The 14,744-nt window shown below is 63.9% G+C and overlaps 1 protein-coding gene across 3 annotated transcripts; it reads right to left on the minus strand.

Annotated features, from left to right (window-relative positions):
• Positions 1-131: 131 nt before the first annotated feature.
• GRK2 (G protein-coupled receptor kinase 2) lies at positions 132-13,775 on the minus strand. Of its 3 annotated transcripts, none has more exons than XM_064163429.1 (21): positions 13,581-13,775; positions 10,242-10,318; positions 9,613-9,686; positions 9,221-9,322; positions 8,917-8,991; positions 8,367-8,428; positions 8,004-8,055; positions 7,401-7,492; positions 6,949-7,048; positions 6,748-6,826; positions 6,539-6,669; positions 5,988-6,082; positions 5,799-5,906; positions 5,644-5,710; positions 5,294-5,394; positions 5,112-5,178; positions 4,031-4,126; positions 3,778-3,940; positions 2,660-2,796; positions 1,986-2,096; positions 132-1,252 (listed from the first exon to the last, which is right to left on the minus strand). In XM_064163429.1, the coding sequence occupies exons 1-21, from the start codon at positions 13,691-13,693 to the stop codon at positions 1,091-1,093; spliced, it is 2,064 nt and encodes a 687-aa protein (XP_064019499.1). In that variant the 5' UTR covers positions 13,694-13,775; the 3' UTR covers positions 132-1,090. The 3 variants fall into 3 exon arrangements, with proteins under 3 accessions (XP_064019499.1, XP_064019498.1, XP_064019500.1); XM_064163428.1 differs by having other exon boundaries at positions 1,986-2,099; XM_064163430.1 differs by lacking the exon at positions 10,242-10,318 and having other exon boundaries at positions 1,986-2,099; positions 13,581-13,670.
• Between the last annotated feature and the right edge of the window lie 969 nt (positions 13,776-14,744).

The following is a 14,744-nucleotide window of genomic DNA, read 5'->3' on the forward strand; positions in this document are numbered from 1 at the left end:
TGCAGGCCTCCAAGCAGAGCTTGCACTTGGGTCAGTCAGGACTCTCAGAGCTGTGTCCTTCTGCCAGGTCTCACCCACACTTCCCGAGGTGCCCCAGGAGGACGTTTGGGACACAGCAGCCAAAGCCTGCAGCATTTTCCCAGCTTTTTTATTATAAAACCTCTTTTTTTCTTGTCTCTTTTTTCTCTTCTCCCATTCTCACCTCTCTGAGCATTAAAATCTCTTTCAAGGGCCCTGGTGCCACCTCTAGCCCTGCAGCGGACCCACTATTTACAGATGCTGCCAGGGTGGGCAAGGGGTGGTCCTGGGTAACACCATGCTCCTGTGCCCACCCACCACCAACACACCAGGCTGATTTCAGGGGGGGTGACACCTACTCCTTCCTCCTCCTTGCCCACCCAATGCCCCCCAGCCCTACAAGGTGGGGGGTGGCACAGAGCTGAGGGTGCCCTCTTTGCCCAGGGAGGGAGAAGGAAGGGTGGCACAGGGGACCCATGGCACAGTATTTACAGGGGGGTCCCCCAGGCACATTCACTCACACACACACACATACACACACCCCAAGGACTTGGCACCCACACGCCGGGCATAGCCTAGCCAGGGCACGCCAGGCTGGCAGGGAAGTAGGCAAAGGCTACAGAAAGGGTGAGATGAGATGCCCAGTTCCCCACCCAAACCGTCCAAAGCTGGGCACCCACCTGCCCCTTTTTGGCACACACAGCAGTGGCAAAGCAGGTGGGCACAGAGAGGGGGCATGGGGAGATGGCACGGGGCGGGGGCTGCCTTCATCTTAGCCGGAGAGTTCACAGAGGATCTGGGGGGGAACACACACTGGGCAGAGGCTCCAGGCCATGCCACGTGCCCAGTGCCAGCTCCACGCCAGAGGCTGGGATGGCGATGCCACAGCCATGCCCACTCCACGCCCAGCAGATGAAAAGGGCATCAGGCATCCTCCAATGCCAAGCCCAGGGGATGACAAGAAGGAGCAAGGGGCACACGGGAACCCAACCCAATAAATTAGAGGTGGGGTGGGAATTGGGGGAGGAAGGGAGGGCACGTTGGCACAGGGTCAGAGTCTGCTGGCAAGGGATCAGAGCCCGTTGGCAGAGCGCTGGATGAAGGGCACTTTGCTGAGCTCCACCACGGGCGAGCGGGGCTTGTTCTGCATCCGCGGTACCCGCTGGAGCAGCTGCTGGGCCTGGCGCTGGGCATCCCGCAGCTCCTTCCGCCACTGCACCAGCTCCGGGTCGCTCTGTGCCAGGGTAGGGCACTGGGTCAGGGTGAGGCTCCCCAGGGAAGGCCACGGGATCAGCCCAGGGCTCCCCCAAGGTGCCAGCGTATGGTATAAAGTGGTTTGGGGCTCTCTGAGGTGCCAAGAGAAGGTACAGGGTGGTTTGGAGCTCGCTGAGGTGCCAGGAGAAACTACAAGGTGGTTTGGGGCTCACTGAAGTGCCAGGGGTGCTCCCCATGGTGCCAGGACACAGTATAGGATCGGGACAGAGCTCTTCAGGCTGCCTGGGCAGGGTACAGGGTGGTTTGGGGTTCCCTAGGGTGCAACGGCAGGGCACAAGGTGGTCAGGGGCTTCCAAGGTGCCAGGACTAAGCTTTCAGTCCTTGTGCCCTGCAATGGCTTGGGGGGCTCAACATGCAGGGTCAGCTGGCAGGGCACGGCCAGTGATGGGCAGGGAGTGATGAGCAGATGGCACAGGATGGCCAGTGATGGGCTGGGGGTGGCCAACAGCTGGCAGGGCATGGCCAGTGATTGTCTGAGGGTGACTAGCAGTTGGCAGAAGATGGGCAGTGATGGGCTGAGGGTGGCCAGCACCTGGCCCTGTGCATGCTAGCAGTGAGCAGGAGCAGCCCAGAGCCCAGCAAAAGTGGGTCAGTGCCCAGCAGGGAGCGACTGGCACCCAGGGGAGGTAGGTGGCGAGGGGCAGGGGTGGGCAGCGAGCCTAGGGGTGGGCACCAAGGTGGGGCACACTCACGTCGCACTGCAGCACGAACTGCTTGCCCCCGCGGATGCGGAGCAGGATGCACCTGCGCTCCTTCACCTGCGTCTCCTCCACCGAGTCGATCTCCTCCATGGTCAGCAGGGACTGCTGCGGGCACAGGCTCAGCCCTGCCCCCGGGCACCCCCCAGCGCGTGTCCCCATACCCCTCACTCACAGCGCCACGCCTGCCTCTGCACATCCCTCACCCTTCTTTATGCCAGTCACATCCCACTTTGTGTCTCTCATACCCACCACTGTGCCCCCGACATCCCACCGTGTCCCCTGTATCCCACTCTGTGCCCCCCGTATTCCCCTCTGTGCCCTCCATACCTCACTTAGCACCTTGTGTATCACCCTTTATGCCCTCATACCCCACTTTGTGCCCCCGTATCTGCTTCTCTGGCCCCCATACCCCTCTTGGCGCCCTCATACCCCACTTTGTGCCCTCCATATCCCCACTTTGTGCCATCCATATCCCCATTTCGTGCCCTCATTCTCCCCTGTGTCCCCCATAGACCACTTTGTGCCCTTCACATGGGCCTTTGTGCCCTTCATACCCCTCTGTGCCCATCTCCTTCTTTGTGCCCCTCATGTCCCACTCTGTGCCTGCTCTGCTGTCCCCCAGCAGCACAGTGTGCCCGCCTGTGCCCGTCCAGCGCCTGCCTTACCGGTGACTCGCCCTCCCCGCGCCACTCGAGGCGGTTGGGGAAGAGGTAGAAGTAGCGGCGCTGCCACTGCGTCAGGAAGGGGTTGCCCAGCTTGGCCATGTAGCCGTGCATGATGCAGTCCTTGCCCATGGCATAATCTGTGCCCACCATGGAATGGCAGAGTTGTTTGGGTTGGAAAAGCCCGACGAGGTTAACCAGTCCAACCACCAACCCAGCACCACCATGCCCACTAAACCACAGCCCCAAGTGCCATGGCCACAGGCTTCTTGAAACCCCTCCAGGGATGAGGACTCCACCACTGCCCTGGGCAGCCCGGGACAGGCCTCGGCAATCCTCAAGGGCAAGAAAATGTTCCTCATGTCCAACCTAAACCTCCCCTGGAGCAGCCTGAGGCCTTTTCCTCTTGTCCTGGCACTTCTTCCTTGGCAGCAGAGCCCAACCCCACCTGGCTCCCACCTGGCTCCAGCCTCCTTGCAGGCAGCTGCAGAGAACCGAAGCTCTCCCCTCAGCCTCCTTTCCCCAGCCTCAACACCCCCAGCTCCCTCAGCTGCTCCTCACCATTCCTGTTCTCCACACCCTCCCTCAGCTGTGTTGCCCTCCTCTGGCCCTGCTCCAGATCCTCAATGTCCTTCTTGGAGTGAGGAGCCCAAACCTGACCCCAGGATTCCAGGAGTGTCCTCAGTGGTGCTCAGACCAGGGGGACAATCCCTGCCCTGCTCCTGCTGGCCACACTCTTGCTGATCCAAACCAGGCTGCTGGTGCCCTTGCGGCCACCTGGGCACACCCTGGCTCATCTCCAGCTGCTGTCCCCAACCCCTTCAGGTCCTTTTCCACCAGGCAGTTTCCAGCCACTCTGCCCCCAGCCTGATGCCTCCCTAGGATTGTTGTGACCCAGGTGCAGGAGCCAGCCCTTGGCCTTGGTGAACTCATCCCATGGACCCAGCCTGGCCAGACCCCTCTGCGGAGCCTCCAGCAGACCAACGCTGCCACCCAGCTTGGTGCCATCTGCCAAGTGCCTTGAGGGCACATTCTGCACGCCAAGGAGATGCTAGTCCAGAGCCAGGTTGGCAGGGCACGCAGAGGGCATGCCAGGGGTGGGAAGCCCTGTCCCCACTCACCCTCCTCGTGGCCCAGCTGCTTGTTCTTGGCCTTCTTGCGAGCTTCCAGCTTGTCGGTGTCGGCGTTGACGGCCTCGAAGACTGTCTCGGTCACCTCCTGCTGCCACCGCTCCGAGATGGTCAGCGGGAAGTTCCGGTAGAGCTCCTGGTCACTCTCCAGCAGCTGGTGGGCACAGAGGTTGGCACGGGGTGAAGGGACTGCCAGCCGTTTCTGTCCCCCCCAGCCCCTCGGAGGCTGGGCTCCAGCAGGTACCTTGATGCCCTTGGTGTCCTCCTCGTCGAAGGAGCCGATGTCGAAGGCGTCAGCCGCGTTCACCTCGCCGCGGGGCGGGATCAGGGGCGGTGGGTACTGCCAGCAGGAGAGGTGGGTGAGGCTGCCCATGGCCCCTACTCCTTCCCTGTGCCCCCAGACCACTTCCTGTGCCTTCATACTCCTTTTCTCTGAGCCCGCATGCCCCTCCCTGTGTCCTCATACCTCTTCCCTGTGCCACTCAGTCCCATTCCTCATGTCCCTGTACTCCTTTCTGTGCCCTCACCTTGCACCCACACGCCCCCATATTGTCACACCCCTTCCCTGTGCCCACATGCCCCTTCCTATGTCCCCATACTCCTTTCTCATGCCCCCATACCTTTCTGTGCACTGTGCACCTGAACCCACTCTGTCCACAACCCCCTTCCCTGAGCCCACATGCCCCTTCTTGTGCCCACATGCCCCTTCCTGTGCCCTTGCACCCCTTCTTGGTGCCCCAGTCCAATTCCTTGGGTCCCTGTACCTTCCGGTGCCCCTAACCTGCACCCATATGCCCCTTCCTGTGTGGCCATATCCTTTCCTTGCCCACATGCCCCTTCCTGTGCCCTCACACTCCTTCCTCATGCCCCTATACCCTCCCGTGCACCTGTATCCCTTCCCTGTCCGCAAATCCATTCCCTGTGCCTACATGCCCTGCCCTGTGCCCTCATTCCCCTTCTCCGTGCCCACATCCCCCTTCCTGTACCCTCATATCCCTTCCATGTGCTCCCAAACCCAGTCCCTGTGCCCCTGTAACCATTCTGTATCACACCACTTCCCTACACCCCTTACCCATTCTCCGTGTCCTATACCCCTTCCTGTGCCCTCAAACCCCTTCCTTGTGCCCCTCTCTCTTCCCTTTACCCTCTTCCTCCATGCCCTCAAACCCATTCCCTGAACCCCCCATCCCTTTTCGCTCTCATATCCCCTCCTTATGCCCCCACAGTAGTCCCTTGTGCCCTTTATCCCTTCCCTGTGCCCCCATGCTCATTCCTCTGCCCCCTTCCTTGTACCCTGCTTCCCCGTGCCCCTGTGCCCCTCTCACCTTCTGCAGGAAAACCATCTGCCAGTCCAGGCCCTTGAAGAAGGGCTCCTCCTTCACCTCCTGAGCCCTGCAGAGAGAGGTGGGGTGAGCCCTGGGGGTCAGGGTGCTGTGCCAGCTCACCCTCCTTCCCCGCCACAGCCACGGGCACCGCCCTGGTGCCCGCCGTGCCCAGCAGGACTCACCCACGGCCCATGCAGCCCAGGCGCCGGTTGACGTCCCGCTGGAGCAGCCCCTCGAGCAGGGAGCGGAGCTCAGGGGAGAAGGAATCCGGCAGCTCCACCGCCTGCGGGAGGGGCACGTGTGGGCACGCCTGGGCAGGGGGGCACGCGTGCCATTCTGCACGGGTGGGCAGCAATGCACACTCCAGGCACTGCCCACTGTAAGCACCAGCTGTCCCTCACTCCTTCACACGCTCTCTGTGCCCCCTCCAGACCTCTGCCAGCACACGGCAGAGGATGGCACAGCCAGCACCGGGGTGCTGGTGCCCTCTCCCTGCCTGCCTTCAGCACCCCCTGGCACCCGCCCTGCTCACCATGGTGAGGGTCATTCTGTCGATCTCGTGCTTGTCCTTTGTCTTGTGCTGCCGGAAGGGGCTGTGCCTGCGGCCACCAGACAAAAAGGGAACTCAGCGGTGCCCACCCGTGCCCGTCCGTGCCCACCAGTGCCCGCTGGTGCCCACAGGCTCACCCCCGGAGCAGTTTGAAGAGCATGCAGCCCAGTGAGAACCAGTCAGCGCTGCTGTCGTAGGCCACTCCCTTCTGCAGCACCTCTGGTGCCATGTACCCATGTGTGCCCCTGTGAGGGCACAGCACAGAAGCAGGGTCAGGGGCCGTGCCAGGCAGCTGGGCAGGGCAGGCAGGGGATGGGCACACTCACACACTGGCATGGGGCTTCTTTTTGGAGAAGTCACAAGCCAGGCCCAGGTCTGAGATGCGGACGTGCCCAAACTCGTCCAGGAGGATGTTTGCTGGCTGCCAAGACACGGTGCCAACCCTCAGCCCAAATGCTGCCCATGGGCACAGCGTGGGCAGCGAGGTTGGGAGCGCCCATATGGGTGCTCTGTAGGATTTGGGGACTGGGATGCTCTGGTAGAGTCTCTGAGTGCCCACTCTGAGGTCTCAGGATGATGGCCATGGGGTCCCAAGAGTGCCCGTGGTTTGTAGGGGGGACACCCATGGAATTTTGGTGTGCCCACGGAGTTTGGGGGCAACCATGGAGCTTTGGGGTGTCCACGGGACCTGTGGGTGCCCACATTTCAGGCAGCGCTCACAGGGTATGAGAGCTCCTGCAGGTTCTGTGGGTGCCTGTGATATCTGTGGGTGCTCACAAGGTCCTGTGGGGGGGTTCCTAGGGATGCTGGAGGGTGGGGGGAAGGCCTCTAAACACCTGCAGGGCACGGGGGTGCCCAGTGGGGTGTGGGTGCCCACCTTGAGGTCCCGGTACACCACGAAGCGGCTGTGCATGTGCTCCAGGCCCAGGATGATCTCGGCTGCGTAGAACCGCATCTCTGCCTCTGAGAAGACACCATGCTGGGACAGGTGATAGTGCAGGTCTCCTCCTGCGACAACAGCGACAAGTTGTCACCCTGGCACCGCCCTCTGTGCCCAGGGGTCCCTCAGCACCGGAGCCCTCTCACCGTTCATGAGGTCGAGGATGAAGCTGAGCTTGTCGGGCGTGTGGAAGGCGTAGGACATGCAGACGATGAAGGGGCAGTCCTGGCGGGAGGGACAGGGTCACGGTGCAGTGCCAGTGGTGCTGCAGGGACACCCTGCCCTCACTGCCCGTCTGCCCTGGCCCGTGCCAGCCCTGCCCAGTGCCTGTGCTGTGGCCTGCTCACCCCAGTGCTGACGAGGGACAGCATGATGCGCTCGTTGAGGGCCAGGGTCTCACCCTGCTTCATCTTGATGCGCTTCTTGTCCAAGCACTTCATGGCATACCTGGGGGGGTGGTGAGCAAAGAGTCCCTGCAGGGTCCTGTTGCTGTCTCACATCCCTCCTCCAGTGCCACCACCGTGTCACCAGGGCCCCACCAACCACATCCATGCCATCACGTCCCTCTGCTGCCAGCACCCACAGGCCACATCACCACATCCAGCTACCACCCACGGCCGTGACATCCCCGAATCCCCCAGAGACCTGTAACCATGGTGACGCTGCCACAAGCCGTCAGCATGGCAACATCACCCCTGATGCCCTGGGGACCACCAGCACAGCCCCAGTGCCATGCGCCCAGAGCAGGCAGACCTCCTCCTGCCCCACCACGATGGAGTTGTGTCCCCCCCACCATTACATTTTGCCTGTATCTGCTTTCCGGCAGCCGTAGACCTCCCCGAAGCCACCACGGCCGATGATCCGGTGAACGCTGAAGTCGTTCATGGTGAGCTGGAGAGGGGTGAGGAGGAGGGGAGGGAAGGTGGTGAGAACAAGCTCCAAGGTGAGGCTGCACACCCCTAGGTTCTACAGCACCAGTCCTGCACCAAGATCTGCATCTGTCCACGGTGTTGATGGTGGTGGGGTGGTGCTGGTGGTGCTGGCAGTGATGGGATAAGGATGGTGGTGGTGGTGATGGTGGTGGTGGGATGAGGGTGGTGGTGAGATGAGGATGGTGGTGGTCGTAGTGATGGCGGTGGTGGCATGAGGATGGTAGTGATGGTGAGTGTGGTGGTGGGATGAGGATGGTGGTGGTGGGAAGAGGATGGTGGTGGTGGTGGGAAGAGGACGGTGGTGATGGTATTGATTGTGGTGACGTCCCACACCCTGCCTCAGTCTCCCCAGGTGAGGAACACGGAGGCTGCTCCGCACGTCCCCCTAAGCTCGGTGAAAGCCTAGGGGAGGGCATTCTGTGCCCATGTCCCCCCCTCCCTGGGAAGTGCCCAGAGGGGTCCCTGCTCACATGGATGTTCAGCTCCACGTTCTTCCACTGGCAGAACCTTGTGAACTTGTCACTGCAAGGAAGCAGAGAGAGGGCAAGAGTGGAGCCCCTGCAGGAATCCCCCCAACCAGGACCCATCTTGGAGCAGAGAGACCCCTCGGACTTGTCTGCAGGCAGGGAGCACCCCCCAGGACCCCTCTTTGGGAACAGCGAGACCCTGGATCACACCTGGGGATGAGAAGAGTCCCCTGAGTCCCTGGTGTGGGGACAGACACCGCCAGAGCTCCTATCTAGGAGGGGAGCCCTGTGCCCTGTCTGTGTCAGGAGGCCTTGTCCCCCGTGGGGTGGGACAGCCTGGGCCAGCAGGGACTTTCCCCAGCTCACCTCTCGATGAATTTCTGGAAGATGCCCCCACGCAGGTTCTGGCAGATTTCCTCAATGTAGGGCTGGAGGGGACATGAGGCTCAGAACTGGGTCCCCAAGTGCCACCCACATCACCCCAACCCCTCAGACTCCACCAGGACATGAGGTGTCCTCCAGCCCCCTGGGATTTCACACATCCCTGCTGCTACCCTGCCACCGTGCCAGGCCTCTAGGGATGCTTCTGCAACCCAGAGTCACTGGGGACCTCAGTGTCACCACCCTGGGGACTTCACTGTCATCTCTAGGTGATGAGGACATCACCACCCTCCAAGGAGCCCCCCTGCCACCTCTGGCCCCATGTCTCTTGGGGACTACACTGTGGGGACCACCAGCAATTCTCACTCCCTCTGGTGACCTCCTCACCATCCCCTGGGGTGCTCCAGCCCTTCTGGGACCCTCCCCAGCACCTCTAGGGACCTTTTGTCACCATCAGCTCCCAGCCCCTGTAAGGATAAACCCTCCGAGTACCAGAGGTGGCAAGGACCCCATCTCTGTCCCGGGTGATGCCCACCTGGAAGAGGTCTGGGGGCACCTGCTTCTTGGTCAGGCGGCTCTGGACATGCTCGGTGGCACTCTTGGAGAAGGGCTGTGAGGTGAGACGGGACCGTGTCACCCTGGGCAGAGGGCACAGGGTAACAGGGCTGGGCACGACTGAGGGCAACTCATGGAGGAATCCCCATCCAGAAGGCTTGGCCTGGGGCTCCCAGAAGAGAAGTTGGTGCCTCTGAAGACAATGGGTAGTGGGCACACCGGGCACAGCCCTCCCACCCGCTCTGGGGACACCACTGTGGCAGCTCAGCCCCCAGGGCACTCACGTGGGAGCAGGCCAGCAGCTCCTTCATGATGTAATGGTCGAAGATGTGGCGGCTGCGGGCACTCCGCTCCTCCTCCGAGTCCAGCTTCTCGTACTTCTTGATCTGCCAAGGGCACAGCCCCCATGGCACAGGGGCACACTGCCACCATGGGGCACGCAGCCGCCACAGGGCACAGTCCTCACCCCACACCGAGGCTGGGTGGTCTCCAAGACCTGGTACACCAGCAACTACAGCCCCAGCTCCTCTGAGTACCACATTCCCTGGGTGCCATCACTTTCTGGGCACCCTGCACGCTCTTGGTGCCATGTCTGTGGGCACTGCAGGTACCAAACGCCACCCTCAACCCTGCTGGTGACCACAGAGGTCCATCCTGATGGCTCCTTCCACCTCACCTCCTCGTAAAACTCCATCAGGGGTTTGGCCTCCTCTGCCTGGTTGAAGGCGAAGTCCCTGAAGAGCAGATAACCTGTGGCAGGCACAGAGCAACGGCGTCAGCGGTGCCCACCCCGGCGTGGCACTGTGCGCTCCCCAGCCCTGTCTCAGTGGCACAGGGGTGCCCCCCGGGCCTGTCTGTCCCCATCACCACCAGGCTCAGGAAACTGCCAAGCTGGGGACTGGTCAGTGCTTGGCAGGGCAACCCAGTGAGGCAAGGAGGACACTGGTTAGCACCAGGGCACTCTGGACAGGAGACTGTGGCAGCAGTGGGGCAGGGGCACACAGGCAGGCACTGTGGGGCAGGAGGACGTGCCCGGAAACCACCAGAGCCAGCAGGAGGAAGTGAGAGACACTTCCTGCCTGCGCCAGTTAGCGCTGGGGGGGGAAGTGACAGGGCAGGGGACAGCGGGTGGGGGACGTTGCCACCTCCACCCAGCCTGGCCCCACAGCCTTCCCTCAGGGGAGCAGGGCAGGAAATGGGCACTGCCAGCATGAGAGCTGCCACCCGTGCAGCCCCCCCGGGCACACGAGCAGCACCCCCAGGTGTGTGGGTGCACCCTCAGGTCCCCCAGTGCCCCCAGCTCACCGATCTTCTGCGTGAAGATCTTGTCGAAGGTGACCTCTCCGCGGTCCTCCAGGTACTTCTGCATGACACTGCGGATGCTGGGCACACCAGAGGGGCTCAGTGCCCACCTGCCCACCACACCCCCAGCGCTTCCAACAACCCCAGTGCCCCTCCCACGGCCCTCTCCTGCTCCTCCTGTGCCCCCACGTCACCCCAAGCCCAGCTGGCAGATGTGTCCTCCCATCGTGTGTCCCCTCTACGTGATACAGTTTAGGTGCCCAGTAAAGGTCCGACGCAGTGTGTCCCACGCACTGGGGTGCCAAGGAGGTTGGGGGTGTGGGTACTCCCCAAAAAAGCCTCACTAGTGCCCATCAGCTAAGGTACAGGAGGGTGGGGTCCAGAGTGGCACACCCAAGTCCCCTCCTGTTGCCTGGGGAGGGGCAAGCCAGCCTGTGCCCGCACATGCAGGGTGCTGCATGCGTGCCAGCAGCACAGAGACCAGCATTTGCCAGGCTGCTGCGTGCCACCCTGTGATCTATGCCACGTGTTGTGCCATGCTTTGCTCTATGCCATGTGCTGTGTGCCATGTTGTGCTGCATGCCATGCTGTGGTCTATGCCGTTATGTTGTGCCCTGTGTCACACAACTGGCACAGGCTAAGTGTGCAAAGGGAACTTGTGAAAAAGGGTGCATGGGTAGGGGAGGGAGTGACACAGGCATGTGTGTGCCCGCATATGTGTGCCCAGGGAGTGGCCCAGAAGGTCCTATGTGTGTCAACCAAGTGCCATGTGTGTGCATGTGGGTGGGTACACAGTGCCAGTGCCAGTGCCTGGCAGGGGAGGCATGTGCCAGGATGATGTGTGGGTGTAGGCAGGGGCACAAACAAACGGGTGTGACTGTGTGCTGGCAGGTGCCCCCCTGTCCCTGTGCCAGGCAGGATGCATGTGTAAGCACAGCGGGTGGTGCGTGTGCCCAACAGCTGTTTGTCTGCCCATGTGCCCAGCTCCATGGGTGCCCAGAGGCTGGCTGTGCACCCAGGTGCTGTCTGTCTGTATATCCAGCTCAGTAGGTGCCCAGGGGCTGTCTGTCTGTGTGTCCAACAGCTATCTGTGTACCCAAGTACCATGTCCCTGTACCCAGCAGCTACGTCCCTGTGCCCAGGCACTGCCTGCCTGTGCACCCAGCAGCCGCGTCCCTGTGCCCAGGCACTGCCTGCCTGCCTGCGCACCCAGCAGCCGTGTCCCTGTGCCCAGGCACTACCTGCCTGCCTGCGCACCCAGCAGCCGCGTCCCTGTGCCCAGGCACTGCCTGCCTGCGCACCCAGCAGCCGTGTCCCTGTGCCCAGGCACTGCCTGCCTTGTGCACCCAGCAGCCGTGTCCCTGTGCCCAGGCACTGCCTGCCTGCCTGCGCACCCAGCAGCCGCGTCCCTGTGCCCAGGCACTGCCTGCCTGTGCACCCAGCAGCCGCGTCCCTGTGCCCAGGCACTGCCTGCCTGCCTGCGCACCCAGCAGCCGTGTCCCTGTGCCCAGGCACTGCCTGCCTGCCTGCGCACCCAGCAGCCGTGTCCCTGTGCCCAGGCACTGCCTGCCTGCCTGCGCACCCAGCAGCCGTGTCCCTGTGCCCAGGCACTGCCTGCCTGCCTGCGCACCCAGCAGCCGTGTCCCTGTGCCCAGGCACTGCCTGCCTGTGCACCCAGCAGCCGCGTCCCTGTGCCCAGGCACTGCCTGCCTGCCTGCGCACCCAGCAGCCGTGTCCCTGTGCCCAGGCACTGCCTGCCTGCACACCCAGCAGCCGCGTCCCTGTGCCCAGGCACTGCCTGCCTGCCTGCGCACTCAGCAGCCGTGTCCCTGTGCCCAGGCACTGCCTGCCTGTGCACCCAGCAGCCGCGTCCCTGTGCCCAGGCACTGCCTGCCTGCCTGCGCACTCAGCAGCCGTGTCCCTGTGCCCAGGCACTGCCTGCCTGTGCACCCAGCAGCCGTGTCCCTGTGCCCAGGCACTGCCTGTGCACCCAGCAGCCGTGTCCCTGTGCCCAGGCACTGCCTGCCTGCCTGCGCACCCAGCAGCCGTGTCCCTGTGCCCAGGCACTGCCTGCCTGTGCACCCAGCAGCCGTGTCCCTGTGCCCAGGCACTGCCTGCCTGGGAACCCAGCAGCCGCGTCCCTGTGCCCAGGCACTGCCTGCCTGCCTGCGCACCCAGCAGCCGCGTCCCTGTGCCCAGGCACTGCCTGCCTGCGAACCCAGCAGCCGTGTCCCTGTGCCCAGGCACTGCCTGCCTGTGCACCCAGCAGCCGCGTCCCTGTGCCCAGGCACTGCCTGCCTGCCTGCGCACCCAGCAGCCGCGTCCCTGTGCCCAGGCACTGCCTGCCTGCCTGCGCACCCAGCAGCCGCGTCCCTGTGCCCAGGCACTGTCTGCCTGCCTGCGCACCCAGCAGCCGTGTCCCTGTGCCCAGGCACTGCCTGCCTGCGCACTCAGCAGCCGCGTCCCTGTGCCCAGGCACTGCCTGTGCACCCAGCAGCCGTGTCCCTGTGCCCAGGCACTGCCTGTGCACCCAGCAGCCGTGTCCCTGTGCCCAGGCACTGCCTGCCTGTGCACCCAGCAGCCGTGTCCCTGTGCCCAGGCACTGCCTGCCTGTGCACCCAGCAGCCGTGTCCCTGTGCCCAGGCACTGCCTGCCTGTGCACCCAGCAGCCGCGTCCCTGTGCCCAGGCACTGCCTGCCTGCCTGCGCACCCAGCAGCCGTGTCCCTGTGCCCAGGCACTGCCTGCCTGTGCACCCAGCAGCCGTGTCCCTGTGCCCAGGCACTGCCTGCCTGCGCACCCAGCAGCCGTGTCCCTGTGCCCAGGCACTGCCTGTGCACCCAGCAGCCGTGTCCCTGTGCCCAGGCACTGCCTGCCTGCGCACCCAGCAGCCGTGTCCCTGTGCCCAGGCACTGCCTGCCTGCCTGCGCACCCAGCAGCCGTGTCCCTGTGCCCAGGCACTGCCTGCCTGCCTGCGCACCCAGCAGCCGTGTCCCTGTGCCCAGGCACTGCCTGCCTGCGAACCCAGCAGCCGCGTCCCTGTGCCCAGGCACTGCCTGTGCACCCAGCAGCCGTGTCCCTGTGCCCAGGCACTGCCTGCGCACCCAGCAGCCGTGCCCCTGTGCCCAGGCGCTCTCCGTCCGTCCCCGCACCCGTCCCCATCCCCGCGCCCTGCCCGCAGCCCGCACCTCCCGCGCCTGCACCCCGGTGCCCCCCGTGCATGCCATGCCCCGGGGCTGGGGCAGAAGCCAGGCGGGACGCGGGCGGCGGCAGCAGGCGGCGCGGCGGGGCCGGGGCGGGAGGCGGGGGGCAGCGGCGGGCGGGGGGCAGCGGCGGGGCCTGACCTGGGCTCGGGCAGCAGGATCCGCTTGCTGGCGCGGGCGGCGGGCGCGGCGCGGCTCTTCTCCATGGCCATCAGGTAACTCACGTCCGCCAGCACCGCCTCCAGGTCCGCCATCTTCAGCCGCCCCGCCGCCCGCCGCCGCCGCCGCCACTGCCGCCACCTCCGCCGGGACGGACCCGGCCGGACCCGGAAGCGGAGCCGGGAAGCGGAACCCGGAAGCGGAACGCGCCGGGGCGGGCGGTGGGTGTGGGTGTGGAGCGGAACGCGGAGCGCTGCCCGGTCCCGGGAGGGCTCAGGCGGGGAGAGAGCAGGGGAGGGGCCGCGGAGAGGGGAGGGGCCGCGGGACTGCCCTGCCCCCGCCCCGTCCCGCCTGCCGCCGGCGGCTGTCACCGAGCGGGGTGCGGGGCACACGCGGGGTGCGGCTCCGGGCGGGGGGTGCCTGTGCCCTCCAACCCCTTCTCAGCCCTGGTCTCTGTCCCCTCCCAGGCCACTAGACCCATCCCGGTCCCCTCTCCGGTCGTTATCCTTTCCCAGTCCCATCCCTGGTCCCTGTCTCTTCCCTGCCCCATCCCAGTCCCTTCCCACTCTTGTCCTTTGTCCCTGTGCCTTCCGTGTCCCCTCTAAGCCCACCAGCGCCTTCCCAGCCCCATCCTAGTGCCTACCCAACTCCAGTTCTATCCGTGGCTCCCATCCCTTCCCCAAACCCTTCTGGTCCCTTCCCTGATCCCGGTATCTTCCCCTTGTCATCCCATTTCCCTCCCAACCTCATCCCAGTCCCATCTCTGCTCTCTATCCCTTCGTAGCCCTATTCCTCTCTCATGCCTGCTCCCTAACGCAGTTCCCTCTGCCTCCTTCACCGACAAACAACTGCCCGAGCTCAGACCCCAGCGTCGTTGTTTGGTTCTTTGTTCTACTTTATTAAAACAAACAAACAAAAAAATCCAGCCCTAAGAAACAAAACTTTCACAGATGGGGATTGGGATTTTTCCCCTTCCCCCCCACACCCCAATTCCCTACATCTCTTCCCAGCCTTGGTGGGGGGAGGGTGTCAAAAATCCTCCTCCAAACCACCTCAGAGTTTCAAAAAGGAAAAAAAAGGAGGAGGGGAAGGAAGCCAAATGTGCTGGTTTGAGGCAAGCTGGGATATTTGAGTGAGGGAAGTTAG

This window comes from Pogoniulus pusillus, chromosome 24, assembly GCF_015220805.1.
Source record: "Pogoniulus pusillus isolate bPogPus1 chromosome 24, bPogPus1.pri, whole genome shotgun sequence".
Taxonomy (NCBI): Eukaryota; Metazoa; Chordata; class Aves; order Piciformes; family Lybiidae; genus Pogoniulus; species Pogoniulus pusillus.